Source organism: Coturnix japonica, chromosome 8 (genome assembly GCF_001577835.2).
Source record: "Coturnix japonica isolate 7356 chromosome 8, Coturnix japonica 2.1, whole genome shotgun sequence".
Lineage (NCBI taxonomy): Eukaryota > Metazoa > Chordata > Aves > Galliformes > Phasianidae > Coturnix > Coturnix japonica.
Window position 1 is genome coordinate 4,011,813 of NC_029523.1, and position 27,811 is coordinate 4,039,623.

Consider the following 27,811-nt stretch of genomic DNA (forward strand, 5'->3'; position numbering starts at 1 on the left):
GCCTGACACCTCTCTTGTGATTCCTCATACACAGCCAGCGAGTCATTTGACAGAGACCATATACTTGAAGATCCAATATCACCAGCTGCAAACAATAGCTGTGTCAGAAACCTGAGTGCTGGCAAATTAAGAAGCCTTAAAAGAGCTTGTCAGCATCATAATAACCTGCAAGCCATGAAGGAGGGCTTCAAATCTGCCTGCATCTGAGACAATTGCAGTGCTACTGCCCTACCATTAAATAGCACATCACGAGACATGAGCAATGATCGAACTGCAGGGCCAGGGACACCCAAGGTGAAGGTATGGGCACCCTCTGGGACATCAGTTATTGCAGCCACGGTGACCTCAAGGCCAACTGGAAGGACAGATCAAAGCAAAAACGATGGTGAGGGATGCAATCTGCAGCCTGGGACTTGGCAGATCAGCATCCAATTGTAGAGTGCAAGTCCTTCGTCTTTCCAGTACTTCAGGGATCTGCCCTGCTACAGAAGGGACTGCAACATAATTGCTCAGGTTTCAGTGTGTGACTTACTGTAGCAGGACAGATCACAACATGTATTCAGAACAGACAAGAAAGTCCCAACTGTTAAAACTCCCCTTGGGCTTTTTTGGGCTTGCATGTCTGGAGCAGCACATTCAACCTTTTCACCCAGAGAATGCGTAAACTCTTAGCAGTAACCTGGATGGGAAAAAGCTTTGTTCTAGTAAGAGCTACTGGATTTCCCAGCCCAAGCCTGGCACACCCTGCCTGTAGATCATTCACTGAGAAGCCTCAGGCCCTTACACAGATGCACGCACTGACTTGGAGTACAAACATATGGAGAGCTTTCAGCCCTGATCAGCAATATTTGACAGCCCGGGAATCCACAGCTGTGCATCTTTGGAATTCAGCTGTGTGAAACTATTCCCTACCTTTCTGCTCCCTGCTGTGGGTGTGTGAACCCCTCCAACACATAGGGACACCATTTTGCTGTAGCTAAACTGCTCACAGAGATAAGAGATGTTGGTTAAATGCTCAGCTGCATGTCCTCTCTCCACAAAGCATTCATGACTTCACCTTCCAAGTTAGATTTTGACACAAACAGATCCCTGCAGGAGTTTGCTTGCCCCTCTTTTGAAAAGCAGCTGCTTTTCAGCGTAGTTAATGGTACTTGTCCACTTACAGGTCTGCTAGGCTTTGAAGCAGTAAGCACTTCAGCATTTACAGTGGTGGGAGCACTCGAGCTAAGCTGATGCTGTGACACACTGTGGAACTTAGTTCCTGCTGAACACCTACCTCCAGGCAGCATGACCTATATGTAGAAACCTAATTAAGCAGCACAAACCCACGCTGCAAAGTAGGCTATTTACCTTGGATGAGAGCTGTATCTTATGGAGACAAATTGAAATGTATAGGCACCCTATAAGTCAACTGACAAGTACCTGGCCACAAACACAGCTTGGACTTCTGACAGCAAAGCTGTCCATCAGAAAAAAAGCCCAGCCTTGAGAGCCTCCCCAGTCCAAGTCTAAATGACCAAGATGTTCTGTTCCAGCAAGAGCTGCAGCATACTAAACACAAGCTTAGATTTGGTGACTGCTCAGGAAGATTAGGTGACAGCATGTGATATGAAATGAGCATCTTTACCAACATATAAGGCTCATGTTGAGTCCTTAGCGAACAATATTTGGTAGGAACGTAGGAGAAGGATCACAAGAGACTGTCCACACGCACAGAACATCATGATGTATGTGTGGGAAGTGGCCCACAGCCACAACAGACCTCACATGGAGGCACCTGCCAGTAATTTTAACTCAAGTACCACATTTGATTCTTAGAGCTGACAGCAATTACCTGCATTTTGACAGCAATGACCACAGAAATAAGCTCCTTATCCAATTCCTTTAAGACTACCAGTTTCTTTAGTGTCAAGCTGCACAACCTGCAAACAGGAACAGAAGAGAAACAGTTATAATCGTGTCTGAAAAAGGAAAAGCTCTGAACAGCTTCCATTCAGAAGCATCTGGGTTTGAGGCAGAACAGACTCCAGTCAGGAGCCACACAGATACAGACATAAAGACAGCAGGAATATCTGAGGCTTCCCCAGCTCTTCAGGCTGGATTTCTCCATGCCCCCCCCGAAACAGAAGGAGGCAGCCTGCAAGTCCGTCTCACGGCCTGGTGCAGACCCATGGCCACATGGGATAGCCTCCCAGCACTGACCTCACAGACCACAGCCTGGGAACGCTTGTTCTGAGTCAGACCAAGAGCTGTAGGGTCAGAGGAATTAAATCCCAGCAATGTAAAGGCAGTGGGTCAGGCTAATTTTAAACTTCTCCGCAAAGCTTTATTAGTCTGTTGGCTCTTTCAGTTTCAGGTTCTGGGTTCCCAAAGATCTCACAACTCCCACCTCCTCTTGTCCATCCTACTCATCCCCCAACAAAAGCGCTAGCGAGAGGCTCAGACCTCTCTAATGGGAAAGGAAAAGAAACAAAAGAAAAAGGAGAGGACTTGCAGTGCCCCGCAGCCTTGGCATGCACATGCCAAACATACGCAGCTAACTCGCATTCTTTGCCCTGGCAATGCTGCATTGTTCTGGTTAACACTGTTTGTATTTCTGCCTTCCAGCACAGAGCACTTGGGAGGGGAGAGAATTTGGACTAGGTGCAGCCCGAGCTCAAGCTCTGAGGTAATGGGGCCGCGATACTGGCACTGTCACAGTTTCGCAGGAGTTACCAACAGCTGGTTTAAATACAAGGGCGTGCCTAGAAAACAAACTTGGGGGAGGGATAAACCTGAGGAAAGCTGCAGCCGGAGAAAGCTGCATGGGAGGCTCTGGGGACAGACATCACCCATGATGCAGATGCTGGCCAGGAGCGGGTTCTGCTTCACGTCCAGGATCCGAAGGAAGGAGGCTGTGATGCCATTTGTTTTCATTGTGAGGCTGTAGCTGGAGGACAATTGCCCCAGGCTTGCCAAAAGCCACAGAGCTGCGGGCAGTCAGGTGGTGTGAGCAGAGGTAGCACAAGGAGCTGGCATTGTCTGCCTGGCAGGAAGGGAACAAAGGCCCTCTCTGTGTGGCCAGGCTGGAGGATGGAAAAGGTAGACGAGGGAACAATGGCGTTCTCAGCACACCCAGAGGAGCACAAGGAGGGCGTTCTGCCGTTCCTTCAATTCATCATTGATGAGCTTTGATCCAGCCCCGTGGATCAAAAAGGGAGGGGGGGTGGATACCATAAGCCTTCTTTACAGCGATCAGAAAAAACAAAAGCTGTTGGAAAAGACACGGGATGCATCTGCTTTCTTTATCCCATTGCTGGACTGCTGGTACTAAAAGGCACTTCACACACATAACAATGAGACGTTTATACTCTCTGTTAGGAGGAAAAAGAAATGAAACAAGCAGAGTTTAAATCTGACTGAAATACTTTCATCCTTAACATGCTTAGAGTTTCAGGTCTAAATACAAATCAAAGCAATATTAATACATGGCAGAAAGAGGCCACAAACAGCATCTTCCATGCGTGGCAGTGTGCCCACAGCAGCAGTGCAGCCGTGCCTGCCCTATGTGCCCTCCCTATGCCTCTGTGACTGGGATCGAAGCAGGGGGACCTGAATCAATGTTATAAAACAGGATGAGGTTACACTTGGAAGTTTCACCTACATACATGATCTCAGTGAATGCAGGGGGGCAACAAAATATCGCACAGACACGCAATGGGAATTGAGGAAGTCTCAGATCTGAAGCTGAAAGAGCCTGAAGTATTTTAAGTGGTCTATAAAAAGTCTGGAACCGCATGACAGCAAGGGTAGGCAAACACTTTTGTTGTGTGTTTATTTCAGCATTGATCTATGGTTGCACATGGGGAGCTCAGCTGAACCAAGCCAGCTGAACATAACTGCAGAAAGAGCAAAGGCAATCTGAGATTTCCAGCCCTGTGGAAGTCCACAGCAGACCTCCCTGCTCAGCACAAACCGGGGTGCAGAGGGACTCGAGTTCCCTTGGTCACACGCGGCAGGGAGGCACAGGCTGCTCTATGCTGATCCCATTCCACAAGGTAACACATGACAGGCCAATTAAACGCATCCTACAAAAATAAAACCTGGTTTTAAAGAGGAAACCTGGACTGGACCCAAGGGCTCTGATGTGCCCAGCTAACGCCAGCTGTGCTGCATGGCTCCACCATGTGCTCCTCACCCAGGCAGCAGCTGTGGGCACAGAACACATTTCAGTACCAACAATCCTAGCCCAAACAGGCTCAGAGCAGCCACACAAAGAGCTGAACTCCTCACTCATTGGATGCTTTGCTTTTGCATCCCTTGGAGCAGAAAGATCAGGAAAATAAATCCCCTCCAAGAAAGACTCGCTGAATTAAACGCCCGTCCCTCCACAGGGAGCACAATAATTGCACTGAGACCGTGTTCACACAGAGACAGTCAAATCAACAGGAAGGAAAAATTAAAAATTAAAGACTTGTATTTTAATTAAGCCCGATGGAAGTCAAGAATAATAACAGAAGCATCCACAAGCTACAGGGGCTCCAAGCGCAAGGCAGGAGCAGGAAGGCTTCAGCTCCTGAAGCAGATGTCCTTGCTGAGATCTGTAAGACACCATTCCTAGAGGCAACGTTTCATTCCAGGAGCATTTTCCTCTGAGTTCTGTAAACATCAATGAGCTGAGAGATGCAAGCAAGGAATCTGGGCACCGGGCACTTTCACTGTGCCCAAAACTACTTCAGTGTGAGGGACAGCAAGCGGTCTCCTACCCCTCAACATTGAGTGTTCCGCTCTTAAGCTGACACTTTACACTCAAGACAGTCCCAAAATAAACTGTGAGCCACTTGGAGGAGAGGTGGAGGGAGACACTGCCCACCCACATACCTCCCAGACAAACAGCCATTCCACACACAGCTGCAGGGTGGCTGTGCAGGGCAGGCTGCAGAGAGGAGCCCTGCACAGCATTCTGCCAAGGCAGCTGTCTAAGCAGGGGATGAACATGAGCAGAGCACAACCAACCAACTGCACACATAGCTCTGGATGCCCGGTTTTGCATGTGCCCAGGTGAAGGAGCACAACGCTGTCCAGTTACTGTGCTCACGTGCTCCATACTGGTCTAGAGGAAATATTTCAGGCAGAAAAGCTGTTCTCCTTGTCACAGATGTGTCACAGTAGGGCCACCGGGGGGGTATCGATGGTAGAAAACACAGGAAGTGTGTGTGGTTCTTCACTCTACACAGCACATTCCATCAAACGTTTCCACCTTGATCCTCTCTCAGGCTGCTTCCAATCAGGAGCAAATTAAATGAGACAGAGATCAAGTGCCCAACTCCTTTCATGCCAGAAACACAACGTGGGCAACTAGCAAAAGTGAGTCATGGCCCTGCACTAGTCTCAGCCTGCTTCTCCTTTATTCACACTTACCACTAATCTAAATGGAATCTTTAGTCAGCGGTTTTGGCTACAGGTGCATTCAGGTAAGCTATAAGCCAGGAAACAATTGCAGGGCCAGTATTTTCATTGTTCTTAAGGATCCTGAAATCTACTTCCCAGCATTAACACAGAGAATTAAGCTCTTAAAATTCTAAAGATCCACAGAAGTGCTGCAGCGAGCAGATCTTGTTCTAACAGATAAGAGGATGGCAGCTTATATTATGCAACAGGCTGCCCCCAGGACCTCACAAGGACACACAGAGCCAGATGCTGCCCTGCTACTGCTCAAACACTGTCCCACTCATTGCATGTATTTGCCAGGTGTAACTGCTCCAAGCTGAGCATGCAGGAGGCAAGAGGGTGTCAAAACTGAGGGAACAGCACGGTGATGTTTAACTTTAGAAACTGAAGTAAGCAAATAGTGAGAAGATGACTGATAATCAAGGCTCCTTCGACAGACCAACAGGACTACATCTCCTACAACAAGTGGCACACACAACATGTGCGCTGGGAATGGGCTGCACCAGGCATGCCACAAGAACATGCTCCCTGCTTACCCTGAGCCCTCTGGGGCCAGCAGGAGCTGCACACAGCAGCCAACATGTGAGGAGAGCCCAGGATCCTGCTGCAGAGCAGGGAGCAGCGCATGTGTCCTGCATGTATGCCAGCACCCTCCCCATTGCCAGCACACAGGGCGCATCTAGCTCAGACAGGCATGAACGGTGGCATGGAAGGGCTGCACAAAATGCCACGTGCACACATTTGCAACAGCATGTGCCTTGCCTTGCCACTCTTTCTTTCCCCCATCCTCTCCCTCACCATAACCATGAACTCTGAGTGCAGCATCCCCTGGAGCAGCAGCAGGCTGGGAGCTGTGACATCTCCACAGCAACTGGGATGTCACAGCCTGCACGTGACCCAGAGTGCTGCGCGTCCAGCAAATGAGATGGGCAGCACTCCAGCTTCCTCCTTATCCCACTGCAGCACGGCTGGTGGCAAATCCTCCCTGCCTGCCACCTACAGCTCTGCTCCCCATACAGCCCAGTGCTTGCCCTGCAGGCTCTCCTACCATCCAGCACTGCAGGATCATGCCAAATGACTTTGCTCACCCACCCAAAAATCACAAGCATGGCTAGAGCCGAGATCCCTGAAGCACAAAGACCTTAACACCACTACCTGTCTGAAAGACCCACCTTACATCGCAGTATGTATATGGTGTATGGACCGTATGAACACTGCTGTCAGCCTTTTAAAGGAGTTTTCCCTTCCAAAGTTCACTCGCCAATACGGACCCACAGCAGCACAGCCAGGGCAGCTGGCCTGTTCCTAACAGCACTGTCACTCTGTCTGAAAGCAGCCACATCAAGTGCCAGATGAAAACGGCTGTCTTTGCTAAGCTTCAATATGGCCTGAAATAAATAAGATGGGAGAATCACACAGGTATAATTTAGAGCTCAAATGGACACTTCGTTCTTTAGTGAGAACTCAACATGTCCTCTAAGGGTGAAAACGGAGCGGCCAACAGCAGTGAGAAACATTTGTGAACTCTGATGGCACGTTTGGTATCAGCCAGCAGAGCAATCAAATATGCAAAGTATGCTGCTGCTGGGCTTGTTTGCAGACCAGAACACTCCACAGATCCCAGCACCGCTCTGACCACACGGAGCCTGCGTTCTGGCCTCCTTCCAGAGCAGGCACGTGCACCCAACCACCCCCACGCCTCACCGGGACAATGCTCCGTGCTGTTCCTCTGCATGTCCCACATTTAATGCCAGTTCCTTCCTCTGCTGACTATGGAGATGAAGGGGATCACACAGAGATAACAAAATTCATCACCTAAGTCAGGATCAGATTTTTTGCACAATTCTCATCATGCCTCATAGCACGAGACTGTCGCATTTATTTAGATCTGAATGCTGCCAGTTTTCACAAGGCAACAACACCCAGCTGACAAAGCAGGCTCCAATAGCGCTAAATATAATTCACAAAGAACTCCAGATCCTGCCACTAAAGCTGGGGAACTCTATTCAGCATTAAACACATTGCAAATCCTGGTTAGCATCTCTCAAACTGCAATAAACAGCACGGGTAAAGCTGCTAAAATGCACTGCCGCTCACAGAGCTGTGCTCAGTGAGGGGGTGTGGGGGGGACACTGAGCTGAGCTGTGTGCTATGAGCAGTGGTCTGAAAGGGCTGAACCTGCAGAAGCGTTCTGTTCTCCTGTGAGAAAAGAAGTGTCTCCTGTAGCCTTTGGTTGAGGATGTGCCACACTCCAGCATCCCTGCATTTCTTCTATCAGATTCTGGGCAGCTCTCACTTGTTTGCACACTGTCTGCAGAGGAGATAAGCTGGGAAGCAAATCACAAAAGCAGGAGAACAAGGGATCTGGTGAGATTTGGAAAGCCAAACAGCTAACCACAATACATAGGCTGACTGAATGGCTGAAGCAGAACTGCCACCGCTGCTCAACGGAAGGAGCTTCTGCAGCAACCAACAGTGGTGTCTGAACTCCTAAACCCAGCTGAACCAGGCTGGAAAGGATTGTGGAGCACAGCACCCAGCCTGCTGCTGAGCACAGCACAGCTCTGCACGCACCCCACTTTGTACAGTGTGTCTGCTCTGCTCCTATTGGAGGCAGCTCCCTCTGAGGGAACCGCCAGGTGATCTCAAAACGTCTCTCAACACCACTTTGTAAACATCTTTTTTCCCTTCGGTTTCTCTCCTCACATCTAAATATACCCCGCGTGCTCTACTTTGAGGTGCTGCTACTGAAAAAAAAAGGAAAAAAAAAGAAAAAAGGAAAAGGCACTTGTTTGGAAATAACATTTTCTGTTGGTTTCTTTTTCTGCTTACCCCGCTTTAAAAGCTGGCATCACCTTTATCTGTTTACCAGGGAGAGAAAAACCCATAGCTTTTATGAGAGGAGGCCAGAGGAACCCCAGTGCCAACTGCAGCAGAGCGCAGAATGCAGCCATGTGCTACAGACACACATTTGCATTTGCTTCATATTCCGACGCTCTTCAGCAGCTGTCGGAAGCTGAAGCAACAAGCAGAGATTCCATATTATTTAGAGGCTACATTTCTTCAGCATCACTGCTGGTGATATTTCATTCCTGAGAGCATTAAGAGGCCACATTTCCCAGAGCTGTTACACGTCCCCCATCCGGCATATTGAGCTGAGATTTAAAACGATAATGCCAAAAGTTCTCTGTTGAGGTATCACCAAAGCATCACATCAGCATCTCTCTGCTTGTCTGTTACATGGCAATAAGAAAAATATACGGTCCCTCATGCTCTTTCCCTCTGGAGCCTGTGTACATCAACAGATTCCTCTTTGCTACCACACTCTGATTGCTCAGCTACTGGAACAGGAGCAGTTCTGAGCGATGCCTTCACAGTGAAGTATCATTAAACAATGTGTTTGCAGCTGTGCATATTTCACTTCAGTCGGAGGATTGTGAATTATATCTCTGTGTGTCCTTGTAGAAAGGAGGTGGGCTGTCAGGGGGACAGGACGGGGCAGAGAAAAAGAAAGGAATTTCTATTGAACAAAAGAGCCCCAAGGAAGCGATACAGCTTTGCTGGAAGCTATTCCCAACCCACTCAACATTTTTGACTGTATACAGACATACCAGAACTCCAACAAGGGGCATTTTTTCCCAGCTCAAATGTGAACCATCAGCAAATCTGGCCGCCACCAGAGAGAAATATGACGACCCAGTGGAAGCAGAGAAAAGCACACTGAAGACATCCTACGGTTGTCCTAAATCAAGAGCTTGCTCTGAGAACAGAAAGTGGCAGACTCATACAAACACATGCTCAGTGCCCTCACACTACGACTCACAGCTAAGCAAAGCAGGACTCCTGCACAGCTGTTTGCTTTACTGACTGAGCAGTCACTTTCTCTCTGCTTAAAATCATACAAGATAAGGAGGCACCTTTTCCCTGCTTGCCAGAAGCCCTATGAAGAGCTGTCTGACTTCAGCATTCACCCAGATGGTTTTACAGTGAGCCAGGCTACTCTGATCTGCAGGAAGGCAATGCTGCTAAGTAGACCCGAGTATCAAAACCCTATAAAGCAGAAGCACCTTCAAAATTCTGTGCTATCAGCATCTGTGCAGGGCACTAAAAAGAGCTGAGCAGCGGGCACCAAACAGGCTTCATCCACACTGCAAAGAACCAGGTTCCAGGACCACAGGGATGGCCTTGAGCTGCAGGTGTGGGTGGAACAAACAGCCACCCCACACCACAAGGCTGCCTGTGCATTTAGTTTATGGTCCTGGAACAAGGAAACAATTGAATCAATACCACAGAGTTATCGTGGATTTTTCTTAAGGACAACCACAGGACCTACCTGTTCCATGTCAGAAAAACATCAGCTTACTGACCAAAAGTCAAGCAGAGAAAATCCACCTCAAAAGCCCCCTCCTGACACAGCTCTGCTCACTTTCTTGAGCTAAGCACTTCCCAGGCTTCTCGCCCTCAAGCACATCTCCATGGGCCAAAAGTAAAAACCACCATTGTTTTGCCTCAGGGAGCAGATTTTCACCTAGACTGCCAAAGGACACGTGTTGGGAGGAAAATATCCTCTGATCCGCTTTGGTATCTGCAGGCAACTGGCTCAGCAGGGCCAAGCATGAGCAGACAGAACTTATCCGAGTGTCTGGAGGAGCTCAAAGTCTGTTTGTGAAGCAAGGACAAAGCCTAGTTGAGTGTTCATCTCACTGAAGCAAAATAAGGCAGACTCCTGGCAGAAGGAGGATACAGATCCTGCTGGCCTGAAAGAAATTGGAGCACCTTAAATGCTGGCACGCTCACAGGAACAGCTTAGGGAAGAGGTGGAAGAGCAAATAAAAGGGAGTTCAGCCCCTAGCAAGCCACTGGCAACATGAAATATATATGATCCAGTTCTTGCAGTTCTCAGCTTTCCTTGTAAATCCTTCATTTTAAGGCAGTGGGTGAAACCCGATAGGGAAAGAAGCATATCATCTTTCTGAAAGCTAGAAAGGAGGCAGATATATTTTCACAAAAGGGGACATTTGTGGAACAATCCTTTTTGACAGCAAAAACTGTCCACTGGAGAGGAAGAGACTACACAGGATGGCTGCCCTAGAAACTCAGGGCAGAGACCATGGACTGTAAATCAGCACGAGGATGGGAGCACAGAAAGGGTTTGGGGAGGAGACCAGGGCAGATGTACTTGAAACTGGTGATAAATGATGCCTTAACAATAGCATTCTTTTAAGAAGGAAGCTCTTCCTGCTGTACTTAGTCTGCTGAGGCACAGTGAAGACTCACACTGGGAAGGACTACACACAGGACCAGCAACTCCTTGCACAACTAAAACACTTAAACCTCTATAAAACCTAACCAGAAACACAGACCGCAGCACAGGGGGAACAGCCACGGGATGCAGCTCAGTGAGGCCGCTCCAGCCCACAGACAAAGCCACAGAAGTGGACTTGAGAAGGTCTTTTTCAGCCACATTTTCTACGTTCATTATTCCTCTCCACCCCCAAGAGGTCATGCAGATGAAAACATCAATTTAAGTAATGCCAGATGGGGAAAAAAAAGTTGAGATATGAATCTTTGCTTATTGTAAAACTACCCTCGTTTCTTGTGGAAGCACAGAACACAGTCACTGGCTGAATATTTTGTACATAAGCAGGAAACATCTCTAGGCTGTTTATGTTGTAAAGACATTAAGGTCATGTGCTTTTGACCAAGTATTCCAATACCACGTGGCACATCTATAAAAAAAAACAAGCCTGATTTTGAAGCTATGCCAAGACACCAGTCTCCCCTAGAAACTCCAAATAATTCTTACTAAATGTGCTCATCAACTCAATCATAGATTTACTGGGTAAAGCTTAAAGTTTCTCAGCTGAGGAGCAGACTAAACCCCCCGTGATTCTGGTGTTCCCCAGGGGCTGGTGCTGGGGCCTGTCCTCCTCAATATCTTTACTGATGACCTGGATGAGGGCATCGAGTGCACCCTCAGTAAGTCTGCAGATGACACCAAGCTGGCTGGAAGTTGGATCTGCCTGGGGGTAGCGAGGCCCTACAGAGGGATCTGGACAGGCTGGAGATCTGGGCTAAAGCCAATGGGATGTGGTTCAACAAGACCAAATGCCGAATCCTGCACTTTGGCCACAACAACCCCAGGCAGCGCTACAGGCTTGGGGCAGAGTGGCTGGAAGACTGTGTAGAGGAAATGGACCTGGGGGTATTGACTGATGCTCAGCTGAACATGAGCCAGCAGTGTGCCCAGGTGGCCAAGAAGGCCAATGGCATCCTGGCTTGCATCAGACTCAGCAGACTGCTGAGACAAAGGAAAGCTTCAGCAGTGAACAACCCATTTGCCAGAACACCCACCGGTCACTCACATAAAATCTATGGTGCAACTTGGTTTGCACAGGTATGAAGACCACTGGGAAACTGATGCATATGCAGCTCTGCAAGTCAGACTAGTACTATAAAGTCATTAGCTATGACAGACCCAGTGCAAGGATGCTGAGCTCTGAACAATGCAAACTGCATTTGTACACTTCCCATTAGAATCCAGGAGCACATGTCTGAATTTGCATAAGAATCGGTGTGGAAGATTCAGTTACCACCCAAACAATCTCCAGTGGCTCTGGTTACGCTGTCAATTATTCAAGTTCGGAAGTGCCTGGCTGACAATCTCCTCCTTTGCAGCCTGGATCACAAATCCCTCTTCCCACCTGGGAGCTTCCGTCCATGTGAGACAGAGGAGCATGGCCCCAGAGAATGGGGCACCAGCCCAGCCCCACTGAGCAGCCCTGATGGCAGCCTGACCACTGCACGCTTCCAGCACACACAGCTCTGTGCCCCGCTGGGAAAGAGCTCTTCTGCGAGAGAGCTCCTGGAGCTTTGCTGCAGCTGGCAGAGCACTGGTGGATGCTCTGTGCCTTGCACACACACCAACGCACCACTCAGGTGGAGCAGGATGAGGGCAGGGAGACCCGATGCAGGCTGTGATCTCTGTGCTGGGAACGGCAGCATCCCTGTCCCCTTTAAGAACCAGAGGGTTCACCCAGCTGAGGTTGCAGAGAAATCAGGGCGCACGTGATGAGGTGAAATTAAGACTGCACATGGATCTGATGAGCTGGAAAAGTCTGCAGGACCATCATGAGATTAGAGCCGTGCCACAGACACCCATTTTCAGAGCAGCCCCCCCAGAGGCAGCAAACCGAGTGCTGGCACGGCCTGCAGCTGAAGCGTGCTCTCACTGAAGAAACTCAAAACTGAGCGACCTCAAACGCTCTTGCTATATTTGTAAAGCCCGTGAGGAGATGTCCTCCAACAGCCCTGCGACTTCAATGGGCTTAGGAGAGATGGAGCACATCTTGCTGAGGTTCCCATCAGAATGGCGTTAAGGATTATGCTGCCAGCACTGCACCCTAGCAGATGAGAAAGGAATCAGCTCAGTGCAAGAACAGAGCTCTTCTTTTGAGAAGGAATGAAACAATTCCAGACCCAAAAGCATCCAAACACATGCCGTGCCTCCAACAGAACCACGTGGCATTGCCAGCTGGTACAGCCTCATCAGTCTCACTCCTTTGGCTCCGCGATCTGGTGTAAAGAAGCTCCATGGGCAGCAAACTTTTTACAGCAGAAAGATGGCTGAGCTGCTCTTCAGCTGCTCCTCAGAAACTGCCAAGACAGCCACAAAACCTGCCGGAGTGCTGGCTGGACTGGCTGCATGGTATAGGGAACATCCTCAGACATCCTAATTGTGGAACTGCACAGTAATGAGACCGCACTGCTGCACAAATGGCCTGTCCACCTTGATGTGCCTTCCCACTTCTCATATACAGCACCTGTGAGCCTTTCATTTTGTTGCGTTAGGCTGCAGCAGATGGGCTGAGCACTGCAAGCGTGTTTGCAATCCAGAAGCAGCAGCACGCCTGTGCAGCCTCCTCTCATGGTACAGCCTGGCAAGCAGCTGCACGACAGGGAATCGCACTGGCACAACCCCCACAAGAGTCGTTCCACAACAAGGCACTGCCAAGCTCTGATCTCACAGCGGAGCACCCAGAGGACCGACGTGTTCTGAAGGCGCAATCACTGCATGAGCAACGTGCCCCAGCACTTGCAGCTGTTCCCTCACATCCAGGGCTGCTGTGTGCTCTGAGGCTTGCCAGTAACAGCAGCATGACACCGGCTTGTCACAACGCCATGGTCACAGCAGCCGGCCATGCAGCTGGGGCTCTCAGCAGAGGGTGCAGGAGCCAGGCACACAAGGATGGCTTGCACAGGGCACAGGAGCTGTGACACTGTGCGGCTGCCTCTCTGCTGGTTCTCCAAAGCTGGGTGGATCTTCACTAACCGTGCTCCCCAGGCAGAGATTGTCCTCTCAGCAGAAAGGGGATACAGACTTATATAGACTATATATAGATAAGGCTTCCTAAGAATCTCTCGACGGGGCTTCTTCTGTGCTCTATATCTAGATCTGGCCTCGTGCCTGTAGGGAAATACATAGCAGACACGTGTATGTGCAAACTGCTATGCTCTGTAGCCATTAATGGGAGCCCTGCGTTGAAAGAAACCCCAGAAACACAGGCCAGAACCACAGAACAGACTCTATAGTTATCCTATATCTCCATTTGCAGCCCTCCATGTGTTTCCCTGCAGAAATCTCCAGTCTCTCTCCTGCTCACCACGTTTACTTCCCAGCAGCCAGGAGAACCTCCCAGCCCTCATGTTACAGAAGCTCTGTCAAAAAGTAAGAAGAACAGGGAAAGATTTTTGAGCTGCCACACTTAACAGAGCAAAGGGATCACGTGGAAGTAGACGGTATCCTTCCTGCAGAAGAAACTATTTAGCAGAGTGGTGAAAACATTCTTCCCTTCTCCCTGCACATAGGCACACACTTGAATCCCCAATCTCCTCCACAGCCACATACCTTCAACCCTCCACCTCTCCATGTATTTTAGATGGAGCTTGAAGGGGTCCTGCACATCTGAGGGCATGAATAGAGGTGGCTCCACTCCCACCAAGTGATCACACCCACCTGTGCAGCCCTACCGCAGGGCTGCTGCAGGAGGCAGGGGGAGCTGATGGAAAGCTCTCAGCATCCTGGTGCTGTCCCCTGCCCGAATGGCACACGCTGTCCCCTGGGGGCATTTCCCAGCAGACTGAAAGCCTAACAGCTCTCTAAAACAGCACAGAGGCTGTGGATGAGGAGCACACTGCCACAACATCAAAGCTGATTTTGTATGCTAATCTGCCTGCTTACAGGAGAACAAATGCTATTTTTCTTGACAACCCTTCTGAACTAAGATCTGAGCAGCTATGCAGATTTCAAACTCTTTTGAAATAGCAGCAAGCCAAATGCTCTGCTTTCAGCACTAAGACGTCCAAGAACAACCACTCCGCAGTTCAGCCAGCAGCTTCCAAAGGATGCTCAGCCTCCAGCAGCTGCCCCAAAGCACCAAAGCTACACGTGAAGAAGACCGGTCCACAGAGGGACAGCTATGTGATGAGAGAACAAATGAGCCACTCCAGAAGGGATGCTTGGGACAAGCGTCACAGCACGCAAAGCCGACCAGAAATGACTCAAGTGCTTCTAAAGGAGGTTCTAAAGGCTTCCAGGCTGCAGCATGCAAGCATGCAGCACACACAGCTGCTTATCCAAGCTCATGGAGCACTCATCCTCCTCCTTTCCCACAACTCAGATTCATGAGGCAGCTTTGCAGAGCCTGTGCTACAGCTGCACTGACCCAATCAGGTCTGCACGTGCAGCAGGCATCCACCAGCCTCATTTCTGAAGAATCCTCTCTCCAGGGCTGCTGGCTCTTGTCTGCCCATCAGAGCACTCCAGGCAATTCATTGTTTTAAACAAATGAGTGATTAGTGTGGATCCACTCTTTCCTTGTGAAGCTGGCTGCGCGCCCTGCAAGCCACCACATCACTGTGCAGTACTATAATCCAATTAAACCTCACCACGAGAGAAGCTTCACGCTATCACATTCAATTAGGCATTTAAGCCTCTTATCATCTGCACATTGGGATGCGTTTGGACTCCAGATCCCACAGCACTGTTTGAGAGGTGGCATTGTGTGACCAATAAAGGCTGAATGTGGGCACCATGTCCGAAGCCACAGGATGACCATATAATATTGCTGGCTCACAGGAGGGAGAAACAAAGACAAAGTAAAACCCAGCTATCAGCTCCTGCCCGCTCAGTTGCATGCTTTCCAGGGGCCCCACTCCCCAGCTTCCCATGGCAATGGAGCAGTTCTGGAGGACACAAGCAGCCTGGAGGAATTTCTCTCCCCTTAGTAAGGCAATGGAAAGGTGAAGGCTCACGGAGGACCTGACCATACAGAGCTTTTTGGCAGCCAGCCACCAATTCCATAGGAAATACCCTCCCTAGAAGGTCACCAGAACGGTGGCAAAATTTGGCCCAAAAGAATTAGACAAAGCTGCCAAGATGTGACGCAAATAAAGGCAGCGTGCAGGCCAGCTTCCTGCAGCAGGCCAAAACATGGAGTGCTCTTGGAAAAAGAAAGATTAAGAGTTGCAAAAAACAATGGCTTCTTGTAACAGTCCTGTTGATGCTTTGCTTTTCTTTGGCAGAATAGAGGGATGTTTTGTTGCCGGTTGATTAATCTATTATGCAAATCATTTCATAGCTAATTTGATACAGCCACACGCTTGCCACAGCAACCATGGAGCGCTCAGGGCTGATGTGAAGCACGGTACCAGCAGCTCTGCTGCTCTCTGGCTGTCCTGATTACATTGGGAGCACAAAGGGAACACTTCACCTTGTTCAAGGTAATGTCATTTTGGGCTTCTCCTCCTCCATGACAGCTAAACCCAAAGCAGGGGAGAAACAGAACCTGCAGGCACCAAGAGTAAAGGGTTTGGCCACTGTGCTTTACCCACACACTTCACCTCCATCGCTCAGTTTTAGATGCTTTTCCTCCAGCATCTCTCAAATGTTTCACATTGCCTTAGCTAGCAATTTTTTTAAAGCCTACCTCATGCTCATCTGTATTCAATTTGCTCCAGCGGTAAAATGTTAAGCATTCAGTGCTACTCAAACAAAATCAAAACAAAGCCTCCAAATAAGCACTTCTGAGCCGTACCTAGTCATCTGAGTAATTAGACATTTTCCTGGTTCCAAACGTACCAAGAATCCGCAGTCAGCTCCCAAGGACCGTGCCAACAGCAACCCTAACAAACAAGAGTTCTTTCTAAATGGCAGTGAACCAATGGATCAGAAGGTTGATATGCTTAAAATGTCTCTCCCTACCTGAATTAATCAGCACTTTTACTTGCTCATTTACATAGCATCACACAGATACAATTATTACAGTAGCAAGTTGTGCACAGCCTGTTGTTGCCACTGCTCCAGCCAGGCTAGAAAGCAGGGACTCACTGGCCAAAGTTCCCATTTCAGCAGTGGGAGGCATCTTTTGAACCCAAAGGCACTGCGCTCCCATCTGAGGGCACCTAGAGAGAGAAGTCAGCCAGGGCTTCCCACAGATCACTGCCATCTCAGTGCTCAGCTGAGCAAGGACCAGGCACCACATCAGGCTGCCAACACACAGGTTGTGGGACTGCTCCTCTCTGCATCGCTTTGCTTGCACATCATGCTGACACCTTGATGTGCTCTGAGACTGCTCTGCCAGCCTCAGCAACTCACTCACCCACTGCAGCTGACTGCAGAACAGAGCAGTTGGAGATGGAGCTGGTACTGCAAGAGCAGCACAGAGCCTGGGGCATGAGCAAACTATTCGGATCTGCTCAGCTGCTGTGAACCCATAGCCTCACTGCAAGCAGTTTCCATTGCCTGGGGATGTCCACGTGCTTCAAAAGCCATCCTGCAGCACCGAGCACTGATGTTTCTGCCAAAGCAGCCTCCTGTTCTAGTGTAGCACACAGATTCTCCCATGTTTCCTCACCCACAGAGACAAGGTAGCATGTGAAACTCGGGCAGTGCCCAAACGACGCAATCTCTCCCCATGTATGTTCCACGGGTTTCCTTCATCTCTCCAAGTGACATCAGGTCACTGCTGCTCCACACACAGCTCAGCATCACTGCACTCAACACCTCAAACCTGAGCTTTTCTGACCATGCAGCAGTTAAGGCAGCTGCTTCTAACAAACCCCATCCCAGGGCAAACACTGAGCTTCACTGCCTCTTCTTCCAGCAGAGCCTCTGCCAACAAAGACCTCCCCCAAATCCATCTCTTCCTCAAACAGCCTCCTGAAGGTCCCAGTAGTGACTGCCATTCACACCCACAGCTCCAGCCTCTCCAGATTGAGAGGACTCTCAATCTGCCAGCAAGGCTGGCCAATGAAGAGCAGCGCTTGGAGGTCTTGCAGCCATCACCTGGGGAGCGCAGGGCACACCTGAGTAATGCCAGCTGCCCACAGCACAGCCTGCAATGCTTCCAACCGGCCCTCCTGCTGCTCAGCTCACTGTGGGAGTAAGGGTTGAGAAATGGAGTCAGATTTATTTCCACAGGAGGGGAAGGAAACGGTGCTCCCTCCCCAAACACACACTGCTCTGTCATGAATCCTCTGCCCAGCTTCAGTCTCTCCCGAGCTACAAAGGCTGTTCTACCAACAGAAACCTGGAGGGGAACTTGTCATGGGTACAGATCTCAGAAGAGACCAAGGCAGTTCCACATGACTTGACCCGCTCTCCTCCACATCCTTTTTTCACATCCCAGCAGATACCTGCTAGGACAACAAGCTTATCTTTAATACCATTTCCCCCACAGAACAGTTTTCATCTCAGCATCTCTCATTTTAACACAAAAACATCTCAAATGCCTTTGTGCCACAGGAAAATTACTATACCATGAGCTTAAAAATATAACATAAAGTTTTCAAACTCCTGCCTTCACCACCGCAGTGATTCATGCGAAACCTATAATGAAACACAAAGCATGAACCTCAAGCAGCACCACAGGACACGATGTTTAATTGTGAAAAGCAGCAGAATGTTGGTTCAGCACTCCAGCTGCTGCTATAGGCCTTGCTGTTTGCCTGGCACAAGCAGCACAGCACACTCCTTCCCTGCCATCAGACCAACACTGCTGCGGGGTTACAGCCTCAAGTGCTTCTGACTCCAGAGCACTTGGCAATCACAGTGACAGCTGCAGTCCTGCCACACATCGCATCCCTAACACAGCACTCATACAGCCCAGCCTGTATGGAGCTCACGAGCAGCTGGTAGGATGGGCAGACAGCAGCAGCTGGCAAAGGCAATGGCAACAACAGGGTTGAAGCTAGAGGGACCTCTCACATAAAAGCTGTGTTCCTAGATGGCACACAGTTGCCCCCAGTCCTCCCATCACAGGTCCAGAGCATGCGATCCAAGCACTTCAACCAGCTCCTGTTTTACAGCTTGCTGCAGTGCCTTCAGTGCTTCCCCTTGAGCCCCAGCTCTCCCCTTATACACCAGTATCCATGCTGCCCCTCACCCCACCCCACCCCAGCCAGCTGCCTGCTCTGGGTGCCACCCTGAGCCCCCATGCCCTATCATGCATCCAAGCAGGGCCAGCATCCTTACGCTGCAGTTCCTGGTCATCCACTGATCTGCAAACCAGCAACCTATGTCGTGAGCTAGTTTTCATATCTGCAAGTATCAGCATAAATGATAATGCAGAACTAAAAGTCCTTGACAGCGACGGACGTTTGTGTTTTTTAATTGTAACAACTGCCACTAAGAGTTGGTTGAAATGGAAACCTGACTGCCTCCCTGGAGCCGTGGGCACAAAGGAGAGAGAGCAGCATTGCAAGAGAGCTGCGTGTCCTCTGCACAGCACCAGGGTCGTGCGGATGGCACTGGAAGCCAGGGCAAAATGCAAAGTGCTCCAGCTGCCCCCCTACCTCGTTGGAAAGAGGTCCGTGCCCTCCTGGTGGCGGTGCCCTTCGGGAACCTCCCGCTGCAGAGCAGGACGGCTGAGCACAGAAAGTTGCTGCATGACACACCTCAGGCTGCCAGCAGCATCGGGCTGCCCTCACCCAAACCAGCCGCAGCTGCACAACTCGGGTTTTGTGCCCCGTGCCATCACCTTATCCGCGATACCCGAGCTCAGATGGAAGGACAGCCCCAGCGGGCGGCTGCAACACAGCGACTGCGGCCACCGGCACAGGAGATGGACGGACCCGTGTCCAACCGCCCTGTGGCACAGGACATGGAGGGGCTGTGTGTCCGCAGAGCTCCGCACACCTGCGAACTCAGCCTGATGCCCGCGCCCACAACAAGTAAAAGACGTTACAATCAAAGCACAGCGGCGGTGGGATCTCGGGCACGGCCCAGCTTGCAGGCTGGGAACGGGGTCCGCCCGGCGACGAACGGGGGGTCCAAAATGGCGGGGGGCGCCGCGTCGCCACGGCAATGGGGGGCGGAGGGAGCCCAGAACAGGGCGGGGGAGCCCACGCTGAGGGGGAGCGGGGCTGAGGGGGAGCGGGGCTGAGGGGGAGCGGGGCTGAGGGGGAGGCCGGGCAGGGAGCGCTACCGACCAGCAGGGGCCGCCCGCCGAGGGGAAGGGGCGAGGTGGGCGAGTCCGCCGCCGTTACCTGGGCACGCAGCTGGGGCTGGAGCCGTCGATCTCCCAGGTGGCGAACAGGTTCATAGGCACGGGCCGCCCCAAGGCCCCGGCGCCGCCCGGGAAGCTGAGGCGGCCCCGCTCCGCCGCCGCCGCCATGGCTGCCGGCCTGGCGTGCGCCCACCGGGCCGCCGCTGTGTGTGTGCGTGAGTGTGTGTGTGAGTGTGCCGCCCCAAAGGGGGGTGTGGTCACGTGGGGGGGGGCGGGCATAGAGACAAGGGGAGGGGCTGGGTGAACAAAGGGGGCGTGGCTAACGCAGGCCACGCCCACCGCCCCGCTAATGAGGCCGCACTGCTGGGAGCACTTCCGGTAGAGAGGCCGGAAGTAGCCGAGCAGTTATTGCTGGCGGACCGGATGTGGATGTGGCAGTTTCCGGCCAGCTCAGTGGGGGCTGAGGGAGGAGGAGGCGGCGCAGCGAGTGGAGCCGAAGATGGTGCTGCTCACCATGATCGCACGCGTGGCCGACGGGCTGCCGCTCGCTGCTTCCATGCAGGAGGATGAGCAGGTGGGGGGGGCTCTCAGCCTGGCTAGGCCCGGTCCGGTCCAGCTGTTGTCGCTGCCTTCTTTTAGGCTGTGTCTGTACTGCTGGGCCGTGTTTGCCGGCCCCCATCACTCTGTGCTCTCTTCTCCCCGCAGTCCGGCCGTGACCTGCAGCAGTACCAGAGCCAGGCCAAGCAGCTGTTCCGCAAGCTGAACGAGCAGTCCCCGACCAGGTGCACGCTGGAGGCGGGAGCCATGGCTTTCCAGTAAGTGGATGTGGGTACGGTCAGCACCCAGCGCGTTGGGGTCACAGGATGGTGCTTCTGGGTTCTCTGGGCTGTCCTGGGGAGGGTGAACTGTGCAGCTGCCAAGTGCTGATGGGGCAATAGAAGGGAGAACATGTGGGGTGTTTCATCACAGCTCCGCTTGCTGCCTTCTTAGGCCCTGCCTTTACTAAAGGCAATGTAGGGTTTTAAGTTCTCTGTTGGTTTGTACACTGTATTATCCCTTTTTGTCTCCTTTGGGTTCTCCGTATCCTCTCACTTTCAAAAACAGATGTCATTGGTAAAAGTAAGTTAACAGTTCCATTGTCTGTACAAGGTTCTCCTTTCCCCGCATCCAGTGAGAGTGTACCCTTTTATACATCCATATACTATCATACTATCCCCCCCTGTGGCGCAAGTGGTAGCAGTGCCGCTCTGCTACACAGAGGCTCGAATCCCGGGGGGTTGGACTTGATGATCTCTAAGGTCCCTTCCAACCCACACGAGACTATGATACTATGATGATGATGATACTAAAGCACATAGACTGTCTCTGACATTCTTATTCTCTCTAATAGCTGACGAGCATTTTTTTTAACCTCTGGTAGGTTTGTATAGTAGGTGTTGCTGTATTTAATTAATCTATTTAAGCATTTGCAAACTTAGCTTATGATCTCTCCTGGCTTTTCTGCACACTATTTGGTGAACTTCAATAATGGAATGAAATGGTTGGGTGCCATTACCGCCTAACCAGCAGCAGGGGGACCTGGGAAGGAAGTAATAAGTGGAAGAAATCATAGCCTTCAACAGGCAGGAGAAGAGGAAATGCTTCTTTATGTGAAATGTAGCAACCTAGCAGAGTGATTGCTGCAGAACTGAGTCAAGTTATTGTCAAGAGTCGGAATTATGTTACCAGCACTGATATTTATGTTAGAGAAGCAAAGCTCTGTGAGACTGGGTGCCATGTGGTAATGCCAAAACAGTGATGTGTGAAGCTCTGTTGTGCTGCCAGCAGCAGGGTTGCTCTTGGTCCTCAGATGCTGGTGACCATGTATGTGTTAATGGCTGGGTAAGAAGAAAGCTGTCTTTAGAGATCTTCATAAACTCCTTTGTCATGTTGCTTCTGTGATGCAAGCAGAACAATGTCTGGGAAGATTGCTTCAGTTGCAGTGCCCAGGAAAGTGAAGCCAGGAGGATTTGAGCAAGCTCATGTTTTGATGGATGTCTCAGAGAAACACCCGGGTTGTGTGCTTGGCTAATAAGCAGGGATAGAAGTATCCATCTTTCTGTATTCAGTATCTAGGCAAATTCTACATGCTGCTGACAGCTGCTACCACAAAGCGCTCTCATGTTGCTGCTTTCATCCTGGGATATCAAAGCAGGACCTCTGTGAAATGAAGAATGCTTCCAGATCCAACAATCACCTATGATAACAACATAGGAAGGGGGGGAAACAGGGGACTCGGGGATGGTCATCAGTGCTGTTTTAAGTAATGCTGTTAGTTAACACAGCACATCTTGTTTTCTGCTGAATCAGGGCTCTGAATCAGCACCTCCATACTTTGCTGTGCTGTCAGTTGCGAGTTGACCTTTGGCTTGTCAATGGCTTAAGTGGTTCTTACCTGTCATATTGAAAACAACCCTTGGCCTTTACTGCTGATACCAGTTAGAAGGGTAAAGCTTTTCTCTCTCAAACTTATCCCAAATAAATACAGAAACCTGCTAGCAGCCTGCAGCATGCAGCAGTGTGGTGTACAGGAGTCAGAAGTGGTAAACTGCAATGTCTGCCCTTGATGTGTATGCACTGATAGGCACGCAGTGTGATCTGGTGCTGTGCAAAAGCTCAGAGGTGTGCACAAGTATAAAAGGGTGACATCCAGCTGTGCTGGAAATCTGTTTTGATCTTGGGCTGAGGCTGCTGAATGGTGTGAATCCAGGACTGAAGGAGGTGTGGTTGCTTGCTGTGGTGCTGACAGATGAACTTTACGTTTGATTTCATACTGGGAAAAGCAAGTGGGAAATACAGCTGAAGAGCTCCTGGCAGGGCCAGCTGTACGGAACAGACCATGTCTTTACTGGCTGGGCATGTTCTTTCATTTGCTCTCACCTTTGCTCTGGCTCTCAGGGAATACTCTTTCTGCCTGACAAGAACCTTCTTTCAGATGCCTTCAAAAAACTTTTTTGTTCATGGCTGTGGCTAAATTGAGCTCTGAGTGATAACACAGAGCAATCCTGAGCTGCCAAGAAGGTCTCTTAAGGCTGAGGAAAGAACAGAGGTAAGGCATACCATAGGATTAGTCCTACAGACTAATGCAGTACAAGCTGAGGGGCATAGAAAGGTCATAAAAACATACGTGGATCCTAGCGGCTGAGATTTCTTGCTTCTGCGTGGGGTGGGTCAGCTGTTCCTTGTGGTCTGGCAGGGTTTGCACAGACCACAGAGTCTGAAAAGCAGAAAAGGATCCTCAGGAGCAAGTTGAGGATGGTTAAATCCATCCGTCCAGACCTTTTTGAGTGTCTGTAAAAACAGCAGGTTGTGGGAGGAAGTTGTATTATATGCTGGATGCAGCTGTTAGTGAAATTTTTAAGCTTATTAACTTAATAACTGTAGTGCCCCTATGACTAGGTCGGTTCTGTAATGCATTGTTAATCTCTAGGTTAACTATACTGCTACATAATGGCATTATTATACACAAAGTCAAAGGAAGGTAACATATGTCAAATTGGAATTCCATTCTGAGTTATAGAAGTAAATGTATCCAGAGCTATCTGCTTGGTTTTGGTAGAGTTACTGTTGCCTTTATTTTTGTAGTGGCGGGATGAAGAGGGAAACACAGAGAACATAAAAGAGCAGACAGCTGTAGTGAAACCTGAGTAAATAATCTTAAATTTCATTATTTCTTTCAACTGAATTGTAATGGAAGTCCCCTCCCTATTTCTGCTCATAGAAACGCTGGTGGTCCACAGTGAAACAAGATCAGCACTAAACCTCTGTGAACAATGAGAATTAGCTGCAGTAGGGAATGAGGCGGGAGGAAGAGAAAACCTCCATGTTCCAGCTGCAGAATGAACGAAACAGGGTTAAAGAGCAACAGTAGCTCGTGTTTCAGTACCAGTTTGGGGGCTCCTAACATCACAGCCCGAAACCAGGTAGCAAAGTCTAACTTATCAATTGCAAGTAGGACGAAGAAGTCACCAGAGCCCATCTAGCACCAGTATTCAGCTGTGTTCTGAGGTCAGCATGTAGAAAGCAGTAGGTGTGTGTTGGGGAGGTAGGCAGCACCCAGCCTTCCAAAATAGAACATGGGAGCCAGCAGTCACCAGGTGCCTTGTCAGAGCTTTAGTACACTGAGACCACATTCCTGTGTGTGCCTTCCCATTTGTGGGCCTCGGGTCCCTAACTGTGCTGCATTATTCTTAACTATGCTTTCCACCTTCCCTTCTTTCTGCTGGCCAACTTTCTTGTGTGTATTACAGTCAGTGACAGTGGGGTTTTACAAAGCCAGCGAAGTTCTCAGCTTAAGCAAGCCGTTTACTTTGAGGAACAGAGATATGATGAATATTGTCTAATAAAATGGGTACAGAAGTGCTTGACTGATCCTCTATTTTATGTTATTCTAGCTACATAATTGAGAAAGGGGTGTGTTACCTGGTCCTGTGTGAAGCTGCGTTCCCGAAGAAACTGGCCTTTGCGTATCTGGAAGACTTACAATCAGAATTTGATGAGCAGCACGGCAAGAAAGTGCCAACGGTCTCCAGGCCCTATTCCTTCATTGAATTTGGTGAGATCCCTCTCTGCAAGGCTAATTAGCAAGCTTATTGCAGGGGCTGCAGCCACAAGATACTTCCCAGCTTGGTCTGTGGAACTGACAGTTTAATCTCTTTAGGATGCTGTTAAAGTGGGTGCTTTTAGCATGGAGTATTTATGAATAGGGACACGGTAAGAAGATCATTAATATCCTTTAGTTCAGATTTCTTGCTTTCAGTCTTTGGGCTTGTTTCCAGTGAATGTTTGCTTGCAGTCTGCTGGTTGTCTCAGCACATCTCCCACTCCTTTGGCAGCCAGGCTGCTCTGTGTTTGGGGTGTGTTTTTTCCATATTGCATCTGAAGGAGGTAGTGTGGATTTAATAAAGTGTAGTAAGGCATTTTTGTTACAGCACCCTGAATGAGAGTAAGTGGGATGCAAATTGTGAGAGTACCAGTATTCAGCAGTGTGCTGAGGAGGGAGGAACAACTCTGACTTGAGGTCTTTTTGTTCTCCTCCTGGTGGTCTGCTCTCCACTGGTGTGCCCATTATGTGGGTGTAGAACCAGGACTGTGTGAGTAGAGCCTGGAAGAATGTTATTCTCCTGGAGGCAGTGCACATCCAGCAGCAAAGTCTCTCAGCCTTCATGCCTTGCTTTTAGGTTAAGGCCCTTCTGTGCTGGCCTGGAGCGGCAGGGTGAGAAGCCTACAGCTTCTAACCCATGTCTTCAGTTCCTTTTGCCTGGTAAATTAAGCAATGCAGGGAGATAAGTATCGTCTTGATGGTTCCCTCTTGTTTCAGACACCTACATCCAGAAAACCAAGAAGCTCTACATCGACAGCCGGGCGAGGAGGAACCTGGGTTCCATCAACACAGAGCTGCAGGATGTGCAGAGGATTATGGTGGCCAACATTGAGGAAGTCTTACAGCGAGGAGAGGCACTTTCAGGTACAGGCGGTAGCTGCTGTTTGGTGTATGCTTACCCTCAGTCAGCAGCATGGGCAGAGCATATCAGCTGGAAAGTCTTCCTAATTCCAAGGTATAAGAAAAGCAGTGGACTCAGTGGGTGCATCATTTCTATCAGTTGCATCCTGATGGATACTGGTGCTGCTTTTGAGTGTCTCACCACATTGGGTGGCCCTCATCCCAGCAGAACAAGCTCTAGATCACTGCAGACAGGCACAAGGTGTGCTGTCATGTAATACTGCTATGCTTCCAGCTGCTCCAGAGAAACTTATTCAGTTAATGTAACAACTGGATGACACCTGGTTGGGTTAATCTTAACTTCTCTGCCCTTTCCCTCCAACAGCTTTGGATTCCAAGGCCAACAACTTGTCCAGTTTGTCCAAGAAGTACCGTCAGGATGCAAAGTACCTGAACATGCGTTCCACTTACGCCAAACTTGCAGCTGTAGCTGTGTTTTTTATCATGCTGATCGTCTATGTGAGATTCTGGTGGCTGTGACCTGGTTACGCTGAAGAGGGAAAGCTGGTAGCCTGGCAAATGTGTGTGTGTGCAGGACACTGTTCACTGGGGATGTGCATTAGAATCCACGCAGGACCATCACCTTTATTCAAGTGTCCTGAATATGTTAGGTGACACCTGAGTGCTACACCTATTAGTGAATCCTAACTGTAAGTGTAAAGGCTTGTTGACTACAGGCTTTTCCCCTGAGGCAGTTTGCACTAGGGTACTGTCGAGGCTGACCTCCTGCAGTTCTGCACTTCTCCAAGCAGTGAGCTTTGGGAACTGCCAATCAGTGCAGTTTAGCATCATCACCTTTTACGTCCTCCTCTTGAGTAGCTCTAGTGGGAACTGGACTCTAATGAACATTCCTTGTGTTGGCAATGTTTGCTTTTTTTTAGGATCTGGATCTCTGCGGTTTTTTTGGGTTTTTTGGTTAATATTTTGTTTTTTAAAGATCAGACTCCCCTGTTTGAAGGCAAAATACTGCTCTGTACATACCGTCATAGCTTTCACCTCTGTTGGACTGGCTCTTGTTGAGTTTTGTGTCTGACATCTTGGCTTGTTACACTTTCCATTACTTTAGGAACAAAAAGATGGTAAATTATGCCTTAAATACATTCTGTCTAGTACTAGGAGAGGCAATGAAAGGCTTCTATATTACTGATCCCTACAAAACTAAACTACAGGTTTGTATGTATCTACTTTTCCTCTCCTGGCAGCTGTTTGTGACAGTATGTTTCCATGTGGTTAAAGACAGGGTGTGTAACTCAAGTGCTGTTGGAGCGGGCGCAGTGCAAACTGTATCAGCATTATGTCTATTTTCCCTTCCTTCCTGCAGGTAAACTACATTATTTCCTTCCTCTCTACTGTACTTCCTTTCCAAACTGTGTCAGCTGCTCGCATTTCATTTCTGGGATGCTTCTTTTCTTCCTCCCTCTCCATGAAAACAACCAAAAAAATAAAAGTAGAGCTCTGAATGTTGGTATGAATTGAAGGGAGTGTTTCCTTAAAAGCAAAACACTTCACCTTGACATGAAGGATTCAAGAGGATAACTTTTAAAAGCAGTGGAATCCTTTGGAAATGCCACCTTTCTTGCAATCACCCTCTCCCTACCTCATATGGGAAGCTGAAATTGTAGGTGAAGGTAAAACTCATTGTGGGCAATACTATCTAGCCGCTTCTTTCTCACGGGCCAACCTATATAGTCTGAGTGTAATGTGATTTGACTTTTATTCCACCTGTGTTGTGAATACTATTTTATCCATCAGCTTTTTTTAACTAGAAAACACAAACCCAAAGCACAGAACCTTAAGGCTCAGGCCTTCCCACTCTTTTCTGTACTCAAGTGTCTGTAACATGGTTAGGAAGCAGGAACTGTCACAGAAGGGAAGTTTTAGGGCTCTCCGGTAACTTATGGAGTTCTTATGTAGGTCTGGAAATGCAAACTGGGACCTGGAAATGTTTTCTGCCACTGGGTGGGGATTTGGGGAGCTGTTGTCCTGCCCAGCCTGGTGCCATGTGGGACTGGCAGGGAAGCAGTAAGCACTGTCAATCAACCAAGCAAATCTGATCTGTCTTGTACTCTAGAATTACCTGGTTTCTGCATGATGTCTTCAAGTGTTACTTTGTAGATTGCTTTATTATGACCATTTTTAATCTTTACAAGTGGTGTCACTAATGGGTGACTGTCCCAGTGATGTAGATCTGTGTGTGATGTGGGTACTGGAAGGTGAGCTGACACTGACCGTAACTGGATTGTTGTGACTTGAGGGGGTGACACTGCTCAGCAAGCAGTTGGCTGCTGCAGGCCAAGTGTCAGCAGTGAAATAAATGCTTCTGAAAAATCCC

General features: G+C 49.5%; 2 protein-coding genes across 10 annotated transcripts in view; one reads left to right on the forward strand and one right to left on the reverse strand.

Moving 5' to 3' along the window:
* PACS2 (phosphofurin acidic cluster sorting protein 2) overlaps positions 1-20,158 on the reverse strand; it is a 57,964-nt gene extending 37,806 nt beyond the window's left edge. For 5 of the 9 annotated variants that reach the window (XM_015869422.2, XM_032446287.1, XM_032446289.1 and 2 more), the window contains exons 1-2: positions 19,978-20,158; positions 1,835-1,922 (exon numbers count right to left, since the gene is read on the reverse strand). In XM_015869422.2, coding sequence (XP_015724908.1) covers positions 1,835-1,922; positions 19,978-20,105 — 216 coding nt within the window. In that variant the 5' untranslated portion in view covers positions 20,106-20,158. Of the gene's footprint in view, positions 1-1,834; positions 1,923-2,774; positions 2,822-19,977 lie in introns of those variants that run through there. The other 4 variants (XM_015869421.2, XM_032446292.1, XM_015869420.2 and 1 more) reach the window with 2 other exon arrangements.
* A 180-nt stretch (positions 20,159-20,338) lies between these two features.
* On the forward strand, positions 20,339-27,811 carry SEC22B (SEC22 homolog B, vesicle trafficking protein). The gene is made up of 5 exons (XM_015869433.1): positions 20,339-20,511; positions 20,643-20,752; positions 24,371-24,531; positions 25,297-25,443; positions 25,805-27,811. Exons 1-5 carry the CDS (start codon positions 20,437-20,439, stop codon positions 25,957-25,959), a joined length of 648 nt encoding a protein of 215 aa, XP_015724919.1. The 5' UTR covers positions 20,339-20,436; the 3' UTR covers positions 25,960-27,811.

Coding starts and splice junctions, on each gene's coding strand:
- SEC22B (XM_015869433.1), top strand. CDS start 20,437: ATGGTGCTGCTCACCATGATCGCACGCGTGGCCGACGGGCTGCCGCTC. Junction 20,512..20,642: donor CCATGCAGGAGGATGAGCAG/GTGGGGGGGGCT, acceptor TTCTCCCCGCAG/TCCGGCCGTGACCTGCAGCA. Junction 20,753..24,370: donor GCGGGAGCCATGGCTTTCCA/GTAAGTGGATGT, acceptor ATGTTATTCTAG/CTACATAATTGAGAAAGGGG.